This window comes from Bradysia coprophila (assembly GCF_014529535.1).
Source record: "Bradysia coprophila strain Holo2 chromosome X unlocalized genomic scaffold, BU_Bcop_v1 contig_416, whole genome shotgun sequence".
Taxonomy (NCBI): Eukaryota; Metazoa; Arthropoda; class Insecta; order Diptera; family Sciaridae; genus Bradysia; species Bradysia coprophila.
In genome coordinates, this window is record NW_023503334.1 from 256,856 (window position 1) to 272,870 (window position 16,015).

Sequence of the window (16,015 nt, forward strand, 5' to 3'; positions counted from 1 at the left end):
TCCATAGCTACGTTACGTTTTTGTGAATTTGTGTTTCAATTCAACCTAGTTTATGAAAGAACAGGGCCCTTCCGGAGGCAGTTCAGCGTTTTTTTTATTATTATTCACCATACCTTCGAGAACAACTCTGTAAAGAGAAACAGTTAAAATCTCCTTAGATCTGAAGTTATCCAAAAAAGCTGGTTCGATTGCTGATAATGCCGAAAGATCTAAGCACAATCATTACATTTGTTTAAAAGATAATTATTTATTCACACCTATTGCTTTTGAATCACTAGGTAGCATGGGTCCTAAGACAAAGACATTTATAAAGAAATTGGGATCATTAATGCAAAAGGCTTCTGGGGAACCGCGCTCTATGGACTACCTGCTACAGAAGGTTTCCATTATGATTCAACGAAGAAATTCTAGTTGCATTTTAGGGACCTTGGGATGTAATAGAATTGATGATTTGTCTTTATTGTAAATATTTGTTATTTGAAAAGATCGTTTTTTTACTGGTTGCACTTTGCAGCCTTTTTTTTCGCTTTTAATAAAGAATGAATAAAAACTTGAAGTTAGAACAAAGTAATAATTTTTATGCTAAAACAACTGTAAGATTACTTTATGTTCTCGACCATAAAACACCCTTTACAGTTCTTGTAGCATAATGGTTATTTATGACATCGAGTGCGAAGTATTTTATTAGGCTCTAGATATGTAACTATGACACGAGGCCGTAGGCCCTGTGTTGTAATACACATCGTGGGGCTAATAAAGTACTCCGCACCGAGATTCATACAGCGTTTTATGCTGCAGAGGCTGAGTGACATAAAATACTATTGAAATCTTCCATAGAATGATTTTCACCTAGCGAGTAATTTGCAGTGAGAGTCATAGGTAAACAGAGAAAATATATGGATGCCAGACGCCAGAGCTAATTTTTGAGAAAATTTTTCTTGAATTTCGTAGATATTACTATGGAAGACTTCGCAGTAAAGTTAGCTGGATGTTTACGTATAGAAACATATTTGACAATGAGGAATGGTGATAGCTCGTCGAGAAAACACTTACAGTACGACTATCCTTGTTTATTTTTTCTGTTCTTATTTTTTACTGCCTACAAGTTCTGAACAGATCACTTCCGTGTGTCATTCAAATGTTTGTTACAAATAAACCAACAGTTGATTTTAGTTTCCTCTAGTCAATACAGACTTCGAGTCTGCATTATTTTGTAACAAACCTACACGAACGGAATTTTGGAAGGCGACACATTTTCTGTTTTTGTGTTTTACTTGAGTTTCTGATTTCTCCATATAAAAGTACATGCAAAATTCACAAAAAATCAAAGTAATTGAGCTATTCCGACAATCTGAATATTCATTGATCAGCTCATCAAAAATTGAAGATGTCACAAAAAACCAGTAAAACGCAAAACAGAAAATGTGTGTATGGGACAAGTGGATTGGCCTGTAGAGGCGCCACATTTTTTTTTCATAGTACTTCATTCTCTGCGGTTTATTTTCATGTGAACCAACTTCACATTTGTCATTACAGAAACAAATGTCACCATGTTGGTTCACATGAAAATCAGCGCAGTGACAGCAGTAATTTTATGAAAGAATGTACTAAAATATGATAAAATTCTATTACATTCATTCTTAGTTTCTAAACATTATTCTCCTATACGACCCCTACTATAAAGTATTGAGAACCTTACGAGCCACCGTTTGCAACGCTTTGACATCAGACGTCAAAAATGTAATAGTATCTGTCATTCATCATACGCGCGGTGTTTACAAGTTTTTCGAAAGTGCCTTATCTGTTTTATTTGTGTCGTGAAACTCATAAAAAGCGGATGTATCTGATGAACTTTTGGAACTATCAGCTACATTTTGGTCAACACGGAATATAATGGAAGAGTCGGTTCATGTGCGCGTATTATTTTTTGCCAAGTCACGCGAATTATCCGGTTTGAATGAGTGTAACCTTGAATTGAACAAAAAAACGAATTTGTGCTCCGAAGTAATCAACTATATTTGTGATAAATTCGATTTGAACATCATTAAAAACAATGTCATCATTGCTTTGAACAGTGAATACTGTGATGATTTGAATGCTGTGCTTGAATTGAAAAACGGCGATGAGATTGCTGTAATTCCGCCGATAAGCGGTGGCTAATAACATAATTATATTTTTGTTATTTTCCATTATTTTGATTGTTGAAGGAAAAAAAAAACTGTTAAGTGTGTTCTATCTAAATTGTGTGTCGACCTTGACAATAAATTAATTAATAAAAAACAATTAAAATGAATTTTCTAAAGTTAACTCAAAGTAAATTAGACTTAAACGAAATCAATGCTCTTGTGGTCCACGAAACATGCGGTGGAGTATCATTTTTCATTGGCACTACGAGGGATTCATTCGAGGACAAAAAGGTAATGACAAATCACTGAAGACGAATCTCTTATCTTGAACGACACTTTACCTGGTTGTTATTAGTTTAATGATTCAGCAATTTCTGTTATGGAAATATTTACAGAAGCACGTTGCAATCAATGTTTGCGGTGTCCAAAGTTTCATAGGAATTATCTAACCCGTTTGACATTCTTATCAAACTAAACATGTTAAGGTCTGTCGACCGAATCAATCAAATGTGTACGCTTCGCTAACTCACATTTCTCAATAAAAATACACGAAAATAGATTCAGTGTGGTCGTCATAACTATTTTATGTTGAAATATGATTACAGTCCAGTTTTAGCGAGTACTTGATTTTGGGATAGAAAGTACAATTTCAGTGAGGCTTGACGTATCGTTGGTAACATCTTTGAGGACAAGGTTTCTAGATATAGCTGACAATTTACAGTGTGTCACGGCACAAAATACGTTTTCGGACAATGCGTTGACCTCAACATATTTTACTGACGAAATGTATAAATCAATAAGCCAATGAATAATTAATTCAAAACGTCCGTTTGTACCAGACTCACAAAAATATTTATTTCTACGAAAGCCGTCGAAACTAAAATAATATTCGAAGTATGTGACTATTGTATCCAATTTGCTCATCAAATAAAATGTCAATGAAGCTCGGAACAGGTCATGGTTACCTGATTGGATTAATTTTGACCTGACCAGGTTGAAACCAGGTTCCAGTCACTTTCAGGTCAAACTGAATTTTGATTGCTGCCTACCTTTTCTGAGGCTTAAATGACAACCACAAACGTACTTTCACCAACTGCCAACGAGGGTTTCGCTGTTTAAATTGAGTCACGCACTCCGCTCCCAGAATGTTCAATAAACCTTTTTTTTAACCCTAATCTTAAACCTGTGGAATACTGATAACCAGCTTTGAACAATGATTTCGTATGGCCTAACTTCGATTTTGAGTCTGTACTTCCGTTGAGTAAGCTCTGCAAAATTTACATAGGGAAGAATTATAAAAATACCCAACATCCACCTTCCACCGGAGCTACGGGCCTGATTGATTTCTATTAAACAAGCACAACTGTTTTCACGACACTCTAGCATGTGTTGACTTTTAAAAGAATTTTACCAGACAAGTTGAATGTTTTGCTTAATTCAATGAACCTTTGTTTTCATTTCAATGGATGAAAACAGATTTTTTTTTAATTTGAGGCGTCGAACGAGATACGCAGGCGCTGGTGGAAAACACCTGCGAGCACGCGAGTAAAGCTTGCGGTCTAAAACTTTTATTCCAGTGGAAAATTTAGAAATAACTGGTCTACTTCCATCACTAGAAATCAAATCCAATTTGCTTCAATTTCAGGTGACGTCACTCGAGTATGAAGCCTACGACACAATGGCTATGCAAACTCTTACCAAAATTTGTGATCAAATGCGAGACAAATGGGACGACATACATCACATAGCCATCTACCATCGGCTCGGTCTAGTGCCTGTAAAAGAGGCGAGTGTAATCATTGGTGTCAGTTCACCACATCGGAAAACTAGCCTAGATGCTGTTCAATATGCCATCGAAGAACTGAAAAAATCGGTACCGATCTGGAAGAAAGAGCAATACAGCGATCCCGAAGGTACTTCTGCATGGAAAGAAAACAAAGAATGTAGTTGGTCGAAGAGTAATTTAAATATTTAGCTCAATATAGTGCTGGCAATATAGCTTTTGTGATTTAACTGAATTTGAATTCTGTTTTCTTGAGAAATAAAAATTTATTTGTATAATGTAGACATGCGCCAGTGTTTTATTTTTCTTTTATCCATTGACTGCTTTCAGCTAAGAAAAGTGCTAAACGGAAATTGCCACAATTAAATTTTGACGATTGTCAAGTAGACGACGAACCATTGCCAAAATGTTTAGTACAAATTGGTGTCGATGAGGCGGAAGTTCAACGTAGAGTGTCTTGCTTCGTGGACCGGAAGCGGGAAGAGATCGACATCAACAATATCAGGGACTTTATAGACAATGAAAAAATGAATACAGAAGCCGAATGTTCATGTGCCAGGATAAACAGCACCGTTTACCGAAAGGGAGTCGGAAGTCATTTAAAAGGTACGACAATTCAAATTACGAAAAACAAAATACAAAACCGAATCATTTGATTGTTTTTCAGTGCATCGCGTTCGAAACGAGTATGGACCGCAAACGAATACCGAAGAATATACTGGCACATTGGACAAATTGATGTCCACATCACCGAGCAAAATCAAACAAGAAATGCCATCAGTAGCACCGTCCCGTATCGAAGAAAGGCTAGTAAATGCTGAACGATTCCTCAATGTTAAAACTGAAGTCAACCGAAACATTTACGAACGGATCAAAAGTATCGAAGATCGCATTCTACATTTGGAAACAGTGTCGCCGGAGTATAATCACTTTTTGGTAAATTGGAATCACTAACTCTCCTCTCTATCATAACAGAACCAATAACTACGTCTAATGAAATGCTTCATTTTATAGCAAAAAAACACTACCGGCATTGCAGTCAACACACCCAAAATACAAAAGAAAACTTATACGGCTGCCGAACTGGAGAAGTATATATTGGATATGGAGTGACTTTAAATTGGTGAGCAGCCAGTGAATATGTCTTTTCTTCAAGTTGGTCACTCACTATTGAAGATTGTTGGCAGTCTGTGCAGCGAAACCATTTTCCTTTACGATAAAACAAGTGTCAGGTGGTCATCATCACTAGAATCAATGTTTTAAAAATGTCTGTCAAACCGATTTAGTAGAATAATATTTCCAGTATCACTCAAATGTTTCACTTTCGACTTTGTCCTTTACGGATAATTTACCTTTCGAAAACAATTCAAGGGAAAGCTTTCAAACGTAAGTGCTTCTTACACTAACAGGAGAATGCGAATTCTACAGTTTTGAGTCTCCAGTATCCAGAAAAAAGGTAAGGTTCAAAGAACATCGTTATAAAATAAGATGACATGGTCTGATGGCACTTTTAACTAGAGTGGTGGTTGGAAGGTTATCTTCATACAGTTTGAGCGTCTGTGATCGGTAAGTGGTACATGTGACGCTAAAACGTTCTGTAGATTTGTTGTTTAATTTTCGAATCGAAAATTTCGATCTTTGTAATGACCCAATAATGAAGCGAACAATGAAGCGTAGAAATTTGCAAACATTCGTCGATCCTGTTAGAGTTTAGGATTTATATGCACCATTAGAAGGGTTTTTGAGGAGTTATTGACAAGCGAAAAAAAAGACTACTCACAATGGCACAGCCAGTAAAAAATCGATCTTTTCAAAAAATAAATTTTACAATAAATAAAAATCGTCTACTCTGCAATTGAAATTTTTCCCAATTGATCCCAATTTTTGAACAAATTTCATAGTTTCTGGCATACAACCTAAAGTTTCGAAAGCTAACGGAGTGAACAAATAATGTATCCCTAATTGTTACATCCCATAGAATAGCTTTTCCATGACTCCAAGGAATTAAGGTCATACCATCCGGCCTTTTACCATCATCTCTACATATTCCTGGTGGTTGCATAATATTTGGAAATCCTGCTGAAGAGAATGCATGTGACAAAACTTTGTTAACTTCATCATGTTCAGCTATTTTGGCTTTTGTTATCATCTTGCATGATAGACCATGTAAACCATCCTTCTTGACTATTTCGCCACAACCACATCTATGTTCCTCGCATAAATTAGAACCCTAACGAAGACCAACAGCAATTCTAGCGGAGCTATTATCTAAGAGTAAACCCAATTGGCTCGATGGAACTACTTGCAGCCACTTTGAAGATTGTTTAGTTGATGACGCAAGGAATCTTGCACGAGCAACGGGTTCACTAGATGCAAACATCTCGTCAAACTTACTATTAGTCCTTGGCAGATCCCAATTCTTTTATTTCTTTTTCTTTGCATCATTCTCAGTAACGAAATCTCGTGGAATTTCCTCAATTAACTCTAAAATATTTGAATCGATCATTGGAAAATTGAATTTTCTCAAATCTCATTTGATACTCCAAAGTAGAATAGACAGAAGACAATTTTTTTTTATACCATCAACTAGTTTTATACAATTCATACTACTCTCAAAATGAAAGCTCCAGAAATGAAAAAAATGGCAGTTCTTCAATCACTTCGGGTTTTCTTTCCTATTTTTAATTAATTAGAAGTGATTTTAATCAAATTCCATTTGGGAATATTTGGAATATCGATTTCAATAAGAAAATAATGGTCTCAAAGCATCTATATGTGTAAATTATGTGAGATTCTACATGTTTTGTGCCCAGTGTAGAGCCGTTTTAAAACGTTATTATCATTCGTTTCATAAATTATTTTAAACATTTTTTTCTGCAATTTGGTGATGAAAGGTTCAAACTTTAATATATTTTATACAAAAGACGCTGTTTACACGAAGCTTTTCAACAGATGGCTCTCAATAAGTAGTATGCCATCTTAAAATCAGTACTAAAGAGATTGATAAGAGAAACAGAAGTGATGTCATATTCCTTGTATGTTGATTTCTATTCTATCGAGGTTTATTAACTTGTGACAAAGGACAAGCATATCAATCGTTTTACTATCGGATCTATTACTTCGTTGACTTAAGTATTTTTTGTAGATATATTTCAAGTCTTTTACTTCATTCGTTTGACAATGTGTTTTGCTATATAAGACCACATTGTTCGCATTGATTGAAAACATTCGGCTAACCGATTCCGAGTGTTGTTTTCTTTTTACCAGGATCTATGTTGACAACAAAGCCGCCCACTAGCTGTTTTACATATATTGTTATCTATTCGGATTAGGGATGAGCGGGTTGGCCCGAAGATTCGGGTAACCCGCAAACCCGACCCGACCCGTCGGGTTTTGGGCTGGCGGGTTGTAGAGTCTTCTGGTTTGCTTTGGATCGGGTTTCAAAAATAATATTCGGGTCAGGTCGGGCTTGGGCGGGTTCCAGGAGTATTTAAAAGTTCCAACCAGAAGTATTTAAAATTTTATAAAAAGTATCAATATAAGTTGTTTCTTCACGTTTTTAACGTAATTCTGAAAATATTAAATTAGTTTCAAGCATTTCTCACATAAATTTGAACTAAATTTGCTAAAAAACTTTGACGAGTTATAAAACTTTCGGGTTGACTTCGGATTGGGTTTCAAAAATGAAAATCGGGTCGGGTCGGGTTCGGGCGGGTTAAGAGTCTGTCGGGTTTACTCTGGTCGGGTTTCAGAAATGATAAACGAGTCGGGTCGGGTTCGGGCGGGTTTTGAAAAAACCCCAACCCGCTCATACCTAATTCGGATCTATAATTCTGCTACTCAGCTCAGACAGTAATTATGTGAGAAAATTGGCGAATTTAAACAAATTATATCGGAGCGATTTGTTTTTATTTAATTCATTTTTTATTTATTTTTGTATTAATTCTATAATATCAATTGAAGGCAGGTTTCATTTAAGCTGAGTTTTACTTTTTTTATTTAATCAAATTGAGCTAGTCTTATTCTTTTTTTCTTGTTTAATATTTAAAAATTTAAGAGACTTTTTGAATTTAATGTAGAAAAACAAAAAAAATGTTTATGGTACGTTAATTTATAATAAAAAGAGTGTTTGTTTTAAACATATTTGTTTTTGTTATGTAAAATCTTTTTTTTTATTTATTTATTTAGTTTTGTATATAAATTGAAAAAGTTTTTTTTGTTGTTCTCTTATGTTACGTATTTTTTTATTTAAGACCCGCACGATTGAAATCAAATCATAAAGGAATTTTTGTAACGCTAAGACGGTCTAATCCATGGTTCGATATAGTTTTTTTTTCATGTTTCATAAAGTTCCAAAATGTGTTTGTTGAAAGAAAAGAAAAGAAAAACAAAAAAATTTTAATCCGCGATGATATAAAATTACTTCAGGAAAATTTAAATATGTACACTCAGAATGCATATGTATTTTAGCTAATATATTACGAAATTCTGTCCATCATCCAAACTACTGATGTGTCGCTATAAATTTTATCATTGATTTTAAATTTAAAAATTAAAAAAAAATGTTTTATTTATACAATCGATTTCGGATATGTTGCTTTTTTATACACAAACTCTTCTTTTATTCAATTTTTTTTTAAGAAAAAAGAAAATGTTTGATCGATATGTTTCGATTATATACTTTCTTTAATGGACGAATTATGGTCCATAACAATATGTAGTTGCTTTGATTTTTGTTTGATATTTTTATAAATATTTTCCATTATAATAAATAAATAAAAAAAAAACAAAATTATTTATTTATGTGATCATTTGATCATGCGAGTCTAATAATAAGTTGAAAATGTCAACTGATTTCATGCGCGCCTTCAAAATTGACATGGTCAATTATTCGGTTTTTCTTCTTTTTCTTGGTTTTGTTATTATTCAACTAGGAGAAGAATTAAATTTTATTTATTTTTTTATGTTAAAGTCCGAATACACATTTGATTGTCGTTATGATCGTTATAAATGATGTTTGGATGCATAAATCTACCTTTTGCTGTTATGTTCACGTTTTGCTTCTACATAAAAATATTTAAAAACAAAAATTTAATTGAATGTGGTTTGGTGCTACTGGTGTGGTGTACCATTCGGATTGAAAATGTGCTCTGGAGAATGATTAAAGAGGCATTCAAACGTATTCGGATGTAGAGAATCGTCAAAATAAATCCAGTTAGCTAAGTGAGAGATAGATAGAAGGATAAAACTTTCAAGTGTATGTATGACCCTAGTAGATTCTATTCAATTCTATTCTTAAAAACCTTTTTTGATGTTTCTTAGGGAAACTACCACTCACAGAGTGAGTCAAAATTCGAAGAAGTTAAAGACTGGTTAACAATGTAGTGATTGAGTCTGGTACTTCTTGTGTTTAAATTGTTTTCTGGTATTTCTTGATACAGAATATTTTTTGCTTCGGTTGCTTTTAAATTATGTTTGGATCAAGGGTGTGACACTATTCACGCTATTCTCATACATTTTTTGTCGGAGTGGGTTGGTTTGGATATATATAAGAAGGGTTAGTCACATCTAATCGCTCCTTTTTCCCGACATCGCTGTCGATAGCAGATGTGAGCCTATTTCGGATACTTAGTTATCGAATTAAGTCTGTGTGAGTGTGTTAGATGTCGCTTATTTACCACCGTTAGTAAAATAGAGCACTGTGTCAGATCAGTACAAGAACAACAAAAAATGAATTTAATGTTCCAATAGTTCTATTCGAATGCTGCAATTAACGAAGTCGTAAACTTTGACAAATAATTTAGAAATGAAGAATGAGTCTTAGAAACAAATCCTAGTGAAAAATATCACTACAGTTAGATGCAGTGAAATTTCTACATAAGATTGAAGCTGTTACACGCATGCGCGTGGTAAAACCCTATAAAGACGTATAAACAGTTTTGATTGGTTGTATGGATCAGCTGAAACACAGCTGAAACATGCCGAAATTTGAATGCTTCTTACTGTAATAACAACAATTAAAAAAACATTGATTTTCAATTAAGCTAATTAATAACACCAAAGCAAATATGTTTATCAGCTCACTTCCACTTACACTAAAAGTGGCAATAGTCATCATGATAGCTGGTTCACATAGACAGTGCATTTCAATAATCACATTAAAACAGTGCTGATCAAATTAAGTCATTTCTGCTGTGATAGTGTAGAGATATCAGTTCTTAAGTTCAGCTGTATGCCGTTGACACGAGATAATGTATGTGCGTGATCTATGTTATGATAAAGCCCGGATTTCGATACACTATTGGAAAAATTGTTTTCAAAAAAAGTTTCGTGTGAAAAGACAGCGAAAAAATTCGAATTTTTACTCGTTTCCAAAAGGATATATATATGAAGAATTTTGTTTAGTGAATATTTTGTGAATATTAGAGTGCGTCGATTTTAATTACAGTAGCAGAATTTTGAAAACTGACACATTTTCTATTTCGTGGTTTACTGGTTTTTTGTGAATTTTGTATGTATTTTTATATGAAGTTATCAGAAACTCAAGTAAAACACAGAAACAGAAAATGTGTCGGTTTTTAAAATTCAGTGTGTGTAACACCTTAAAAATCCACACCCAGGCCCATTCGTAGCTTGCCGAGGCTAATTTAACTGCATCATAACGTTCTTGAATCCGACTATTTTACAATATCGCAGAGTTGATTGAACGAATTTTCGGGGTACCTTGCACCTCTCCAATGATATGGAAATTGTCTGATTTGTCACCAACTTCAAGCAAACGTGATCTTATGAAGTACTATTTCATTTGAAAAAAAAAAAATGCCAAAAATATGTATGATTCACTGTTCAGTTTCAGAATTCTTGTTTAGAGTACCACTATCGCTTGAAGTGCGTTGATAGCACACATAACATCGATCTACGCGCTACATTTAGTATAGGGAAGGAATTTGATTCAAGAATTGAGTGTTTCATTGGTAGCAGCCGATGGATTGCATTTTCGGAATCTTTGCACCCAAATTAGTCTGACATAATATAACTCTTACGACAAAAGTTTATGTATCTTTAAGTCTTTACACTTAAACTTCTCTTTATATTATTTGACATTCAAATTTATTAAACCAATGTTCAAAGTAAGATCTGACTAAACTGACTATTACACAGCCATATAAAGCTGTTTTCCACTATATTTAGCTATAAATAACTATAAGTGGGCATTTTACAGCTAAATATAGTAGTATACAGTTTAATATAGGTTTATATAGTTCAATATAGCTGTATATAGATACGAACGCGTTGGTAGGTCTATGGGACCCCTGAAATTTCCACGATCTTAAAAATTGTAACCCAAAACAATTTTATGAAGCTAATTCGACTTCACTATATCCAGCGAGGGATGTATTTCAATCGCTATGCTTAATCAGTACTAAAAAGATCAATCACAGAAGTGACGTCTACTATCGGATCTATTACATCGTTTGACTGAAATATTTTTCCGAAATTGATTTTAAAACTTTTACTTTATTCGTTTGAACATTGTCGAGCTTTGATTGAAAACATTCGGCTAACCGTTTGGAACGTTAAGTGATAACAGATACTTAGACGAAAATATAAAAGAAAATCATGTGCAAACCTACTGATTTGGTGTCTTAGAAAAGGTATTTTGTTTGTTTTGTTTGTTTTGTTTTTTGGTTTGTTTTTTATCAGAATCTATGCGAGTTTTGAACGTTGTCAACATGTATTCGGCTCATATAATCAAAAATGTGTTTTTTTTCTTTCTTTTTTATATAATTGCTATTATTTACTATTTTTTATTATTTTTTCATTTTTATTTTTCTTTTCTTTTTATTTTATTATTATTATTAAGCAACAGTGTATAATTTTGTTAGACTTAACCTAAACCTCCTATTTTAAGTAATTTTAATGGAATATATTTATGGATGAAGTATATATGTATAAAGTTATGAGCCTAGATTTATTTTGTTTTCTTTTCTTTATTTATACATTAGGCATTATAATATATACCACTAAAAAATAACAAATTGAAATCGAAACTGATTTTATATTTTGAACGAAATAAAATTTAAATTTCTATTTTTTTTTCTCGAGGAATAAAATCGTTTTTAAAATGCGTGTTCTGTTTATAATGATATTTTTATGATATATTTGTTTTGTCGTCTTTATACAGGGGTCGAATGGATGACTTATTGTGCATTTGTATATAATATAAATAATGTTTTCTTGCTTTTGTAGTTTTTTTTTCTTTAAATATAATTTATGTATTTTTGAAACAACACGTTATACGCTTCGAACAAATTAAAAAACTTTTTTTTTCTTATTATTTGGTGACGTCTAATTTGTTATTTTTTAATGTTAAAATTTTCTACGTAGATAATAATTTTGAAATAATGGGCTACATCCCCCTATAATGACTAATATTTTATAAAAATTGCATTTTTTATATATAATTTAATATTTTTTTACTATAATTTAATTTGAAGTTAAATGGAAGATAACATATGTTCGTTATTAAATTTTATTCTTTTTTTTTCGTTTTCTTTTTATATTTATATTAAAATTAAGAAAAAGCTAAATAGTTTCGCCAGTTACGTAAAACTGTTTTCGAATCGAGCCGAGCAAACAGAGTTTAAAATTTAAATTAAATCCAATTTACGTAAGATTAAGATGTTTCAATGATCGAGCCACTGGATTATCGGATATGGTTCAAAGTTTCAAAATTTGTTTTGATTATATTTGTCGTAATGGTCACGTAACCTCATAGAAATGCACACGGATTTTTTGTTTTGATCTATGCCACTAGGATATCTCAGAAAAATCGGTATAGTTGCTATTTAATGAACACTTGTTTTATACTTTAAATTAATTCGAAATAACGATGTGAACCGAGGTGGTTTTCCCTTTCCCTTACACAAAAAAAAATTATTGATATGAGTTTTGAATAGTCCTTGATTCTGAACTTTCTATGGACAAACTTCATTTAATAGCCTCTGTACATACAACTCTCAATTGTTCTGGAGTTTTGTTGTCAATTATACATCAAAACGATTAACTGTTCAGCTATGCAATTACACTGACAAAACAAATGGTTAATGTTGATGTTGAATTCAAAAATATTTCAGATGTGTTTGCCTATGTCTATCATTCAAAATGTTTGATTCAGAAAGTGCATTTGTTCGATATGTCTGCGTTTTGGTATCCGAATGTACTAATTGGATATGTTGGTAGTTCCAGTAAATATTTTTCGAACCCATTAAGTTAACATCACATCTTACGTAATATGGTAACAACTATTCTGTGAATAGGATATAAGATAATTAGCAGCCATCACTTTTTCACGCATTATCACACAAAATGTATTTAAAGCTTTCGACGTTGGAACAGAGATGTTTTCGTTTTTTTTTTCAATAATTACAGAAATCAGGCGTGACCTTTTTAGATATGTCTGTTTTGTAACGCTTGATATGTTTTCGTTGATTATGAGTTTTGTTTTTGTAAGAAGAGCATTAGAGTACCATAAATGGTCGGGAGTTGTTTTTCGGCCAACTTAGTTTTGTGATAAGCTGACTAAATGGTAAAACAAAAATATCTCAAATATTCCCCTCATGGGGGGTAATGCGACGTGATAAGGTTTCGCCAAAGGTAACACTTTGATTTACTTTAATTTCCTTTTTTTTTTGGTGTGCGTATAAAATAGATCATCTCGTTTTAATTTTATGTTTGATGTTGAAAATGTTTTACCGTTTTTTTGCAAACAAATTTCAGTGTGAAACTAAATCTTTATATTTTAAAATCATTATCAATCCTGCAAATGTGTACAATTCGTCAAGCATCAATTTATTTACTTCATTTTACTGGTAATGTGACTCATCAAATGTCTCTCAAAGATTGGTAAGATTTTCATCAGTTATAGTTTTGATCATTTCTGATCAATTTACGATCACGCTATGTTATGATCCCATTTCCACTTCACTTCATTTCACTTCATTGTGTGACTTTAATTTCTCTCAAGGTATCGATTAAATTTTAGCTTCAGCGGTACATTTAAATACTAAAAAGATCTTGTCAATCTAGTCATTGCTTGAAACTCAAATTACGGCTATTTTAATGGTGGAGATGGTGAAGAGCTTCCGTAGCTTCCTAATCGTCAAAATATATTTGGCATGGGTGCTTCATGCAAAAAAAAAAGTGTGTCACTCGGACAGATGAACAGAAAAACCATGAATCAAAAGCTGTTGTTTAAAAAAAAAATGATTTTCGATTCACACATTACAAAAACATAAATATTTGAAATATTAGAGCATGGCATGGTGCTGACTCAATTCGTTAGTTTGCCAAAATGTTTAGAAATGGAGACTCACTTGAAAAACTTCAGCTTTTTAAGATTTTCGCTTCTTTTTCACCATCTACGAGCTTAATAACCCCATATAGAAGACTGTGTCAGCACCTCACATTGTTTAAAATATCAAGGGCTCAATGATACAATACTGTATCCACGCTTGATGGTATTAAAATAGGGATAACACAATACAGAAGAAATGAGGCAGAATAACCAGTAAAACATTTCCCATTTTTTCACATCATCGTATACATTGCTACCGAATAAACGATAAAATTTAAAAATTCTTTCAGTTTTGGCTACCAAGAGCGATATATACTATATATAAATGCTGACTATAATTAATTATTTTTTTTGTTTGTTTAATATTTACAATTTTGGTTAATTTTCTTTTATAATATTTGGTATAATAACATTAAAAATCTACAGGAATGAAACAGAACAAATATATATATTTATCTGTTTGCTCGACAAGATTCACTTCTGATATATAAATGTTACATGGGATATGCAAAAAGTAATTTTATTGCTTCAATTTATTTATTTTTTGTGTTGTTTTTGGTTGAAATATTATTTTAATTTTTTTTTTTAATATTCTGGTTTGTTTCATATTTCTTTTTCTTTTTAAACTGTAAACAACGTATAATTATGACAGTAATAATAATAATAATCATAATAATAATATGTGTGGGTGTCTGTGTGTATGTGTTGGGTGTTTTATAATATTAATAAAATTTATATAATTAATATTGTCAATAAGATCAAAAAATGCTATAAATATGGCACAATGGCAATATCCTATATTTCAATTTTTTTAAATAACTTTTTTTTTCTTTCTTTCATTTTACTTTTCGTTCGATCAATCAACGTCAAACATTCTCATATCGGCAGTAGTAGCATATTATTATAAGTGTATGTATGAGTTTTTATCAAAATGGACTATAATGTTTAAAATGTACTTTATAAACGGCTATTGATGTGACAACAGGCGCGCAATCAATTTTTTTTTGATTTTTTTTTGGATTTTTTATCATTTTTATTTTATTTTTTGAAATTATTTTTTCTAAAATTAAAAACTGAGGGAAATAATGATCATATGTTTATGTTTCAGAGAGATATTTCTTTTTGTCGTCAAAATTTTCTTCATTTAATTTCGTATAAATAAATTTATTTCCTATTGTTTGATACATTGTAAGAGTTGTCCTGAGGTGGCCAATAATAGTTAAACCTTTTCCGCCTTCGATTACAAATTTATTCTTTGTCTGTTTTCATTCCTCATTTTGTTATTTTTTTTTTTATTTAATCTTAACGTTATCGTTTTCATAATTTTTTTATTTTTTCTAAAGTAACAGTCTTTGCTAGCACCAATCTTCATCATCTGCATCCGAATATCCCACACTCGGACCCACATACAACACTCGCTGCGTGTGTCCGTTTAAGACGGGAGATGCTAGCGCTTGTTCAAATTCTCTTTCTCGATCACATTCCCATTCGAAGAGTTCGCGTTCACGGTCTCGGTAATCGTACCGAAGGCCGACATCACGTATACGCTCACGATTACTGCTAGTATAAAAGGAATCTTTGTGATCACGTAAAATATCACGAGAATGTGGCAAGGATTGAACACTATGGGGTGTGAAATAACTAGCCTGGAAATGTTGAAGGAGAATAATGAATGACTATCACTGAAACGACGTTCCGTCATCTCAACTTCTCTTATTGTTCAATGAAAAACGCCTAGATTTTCTACAA

General features: G+C 32.4%; 3 protein-coding genes across 4 annotated transcripts in view; 2 read left to right on the top strand and 1 right to left on the bottom strand.

Moving 5' to 3' along the window:
* The first annotated feature begins 1,743 nt into the window (after positions 1-1,743).
* LOC119069951 (molybdopterin synthase sulfur carrier subunit) lies at positions 1,744-2,273 on the top strand. Its single transcript, XM_037174179.1, has one exon. The coding sequence runs from the start codon at positions 1,894-1,896 to the stop codon at positions 2,158-2,160; it is 267 nt and encodes an 88-aa protein (XP_037030074.1). The 5' UTR covers positions 1,744-1,893; the 3' UTR covers positions 2,161-2,273.
* Positions 2,257-5,221, top strand: LOC119069950 (molybdopterin synthase catalytic subunit). 2 transcript variants are annotated; one of them, XM_037174177.1, is made up of 5 exons: positions 2,257-2,417; positions 3,772-4,039; positions 4,240-4,515; positions 4,577-4,845; positions 4,924-5,221. In XM_037174177.1, exons 1-5 carry the CDS (start codon positions 2,289-2,291, stop codon positions 5,020-5,022), a joined length of 1,041 nt encoding a protein of 346 aa, XP_037030072.1. In that variant the 5' UTR covers positions 2,257-2,288; the 3' UTR covers positions 5,023-5,221. The 2 variants fall into 2 exon arrangements, with proteins under 2 accessions (XP_037030072.1, XP_037030073.1); XM_037174178.1 differs by lacking the exon at positions 4,924-5,221 and having other exon boundaries at positions 4,577-4,863.
* Positions 5,222-8,819: 3,598 nt separating this feature from the next.
* The window catches only part of LOC119069948 (voltage-dependent calcium channel type A subunit alpha-1-like), a 36,104-nt gene continuing 28,908 nt past the window's right edge, over positions 8,820-16,015 (bottom strand). The window contains exon 31 of the mRNA XM_037174175.1: positions 8,820-15,912. Coding sequence (XP_037030070.1) covers positions 15,622-15,912 — 291 coding nt within the window. The 3' untranslated portion in view covers positions 8,820-15,621. The remainder of the gene's footprint in view (positions 15,913-16,015) is intronic.

Bases quoted from the DNA above. Each gene is read 5' to 3' on its own strand.
- LOC119069951 (XM_037174179.1), top strand. From the start codon at position 1,894: ATGGAAGAGTCGGTTCATGTGCGCGTATTATTTTTTGCCAAGTCACGC.
- LOC119069950 (XM_037174177.1), top strand. From the start codon at position 2,289: ATGAATTTTCTAAAGTTAACTCAAAGTAAATTAGACTTAAACGAAATC. The intron at 4,040-4,239 runs GTACTTCTGCAT...GACTGCTTTCAG, and splicing joins GCAATACAGCGATCCCGAAG to CTAAGAAAAGTGCTAAACGG. The intron at 4,516-4,576 runs GTACGACAATTC...ATTGTTTTTCAG, and splicing joins AGTCGGAAGTCATTTAAAAG to TGCATCGCGTTCGAAACGAG.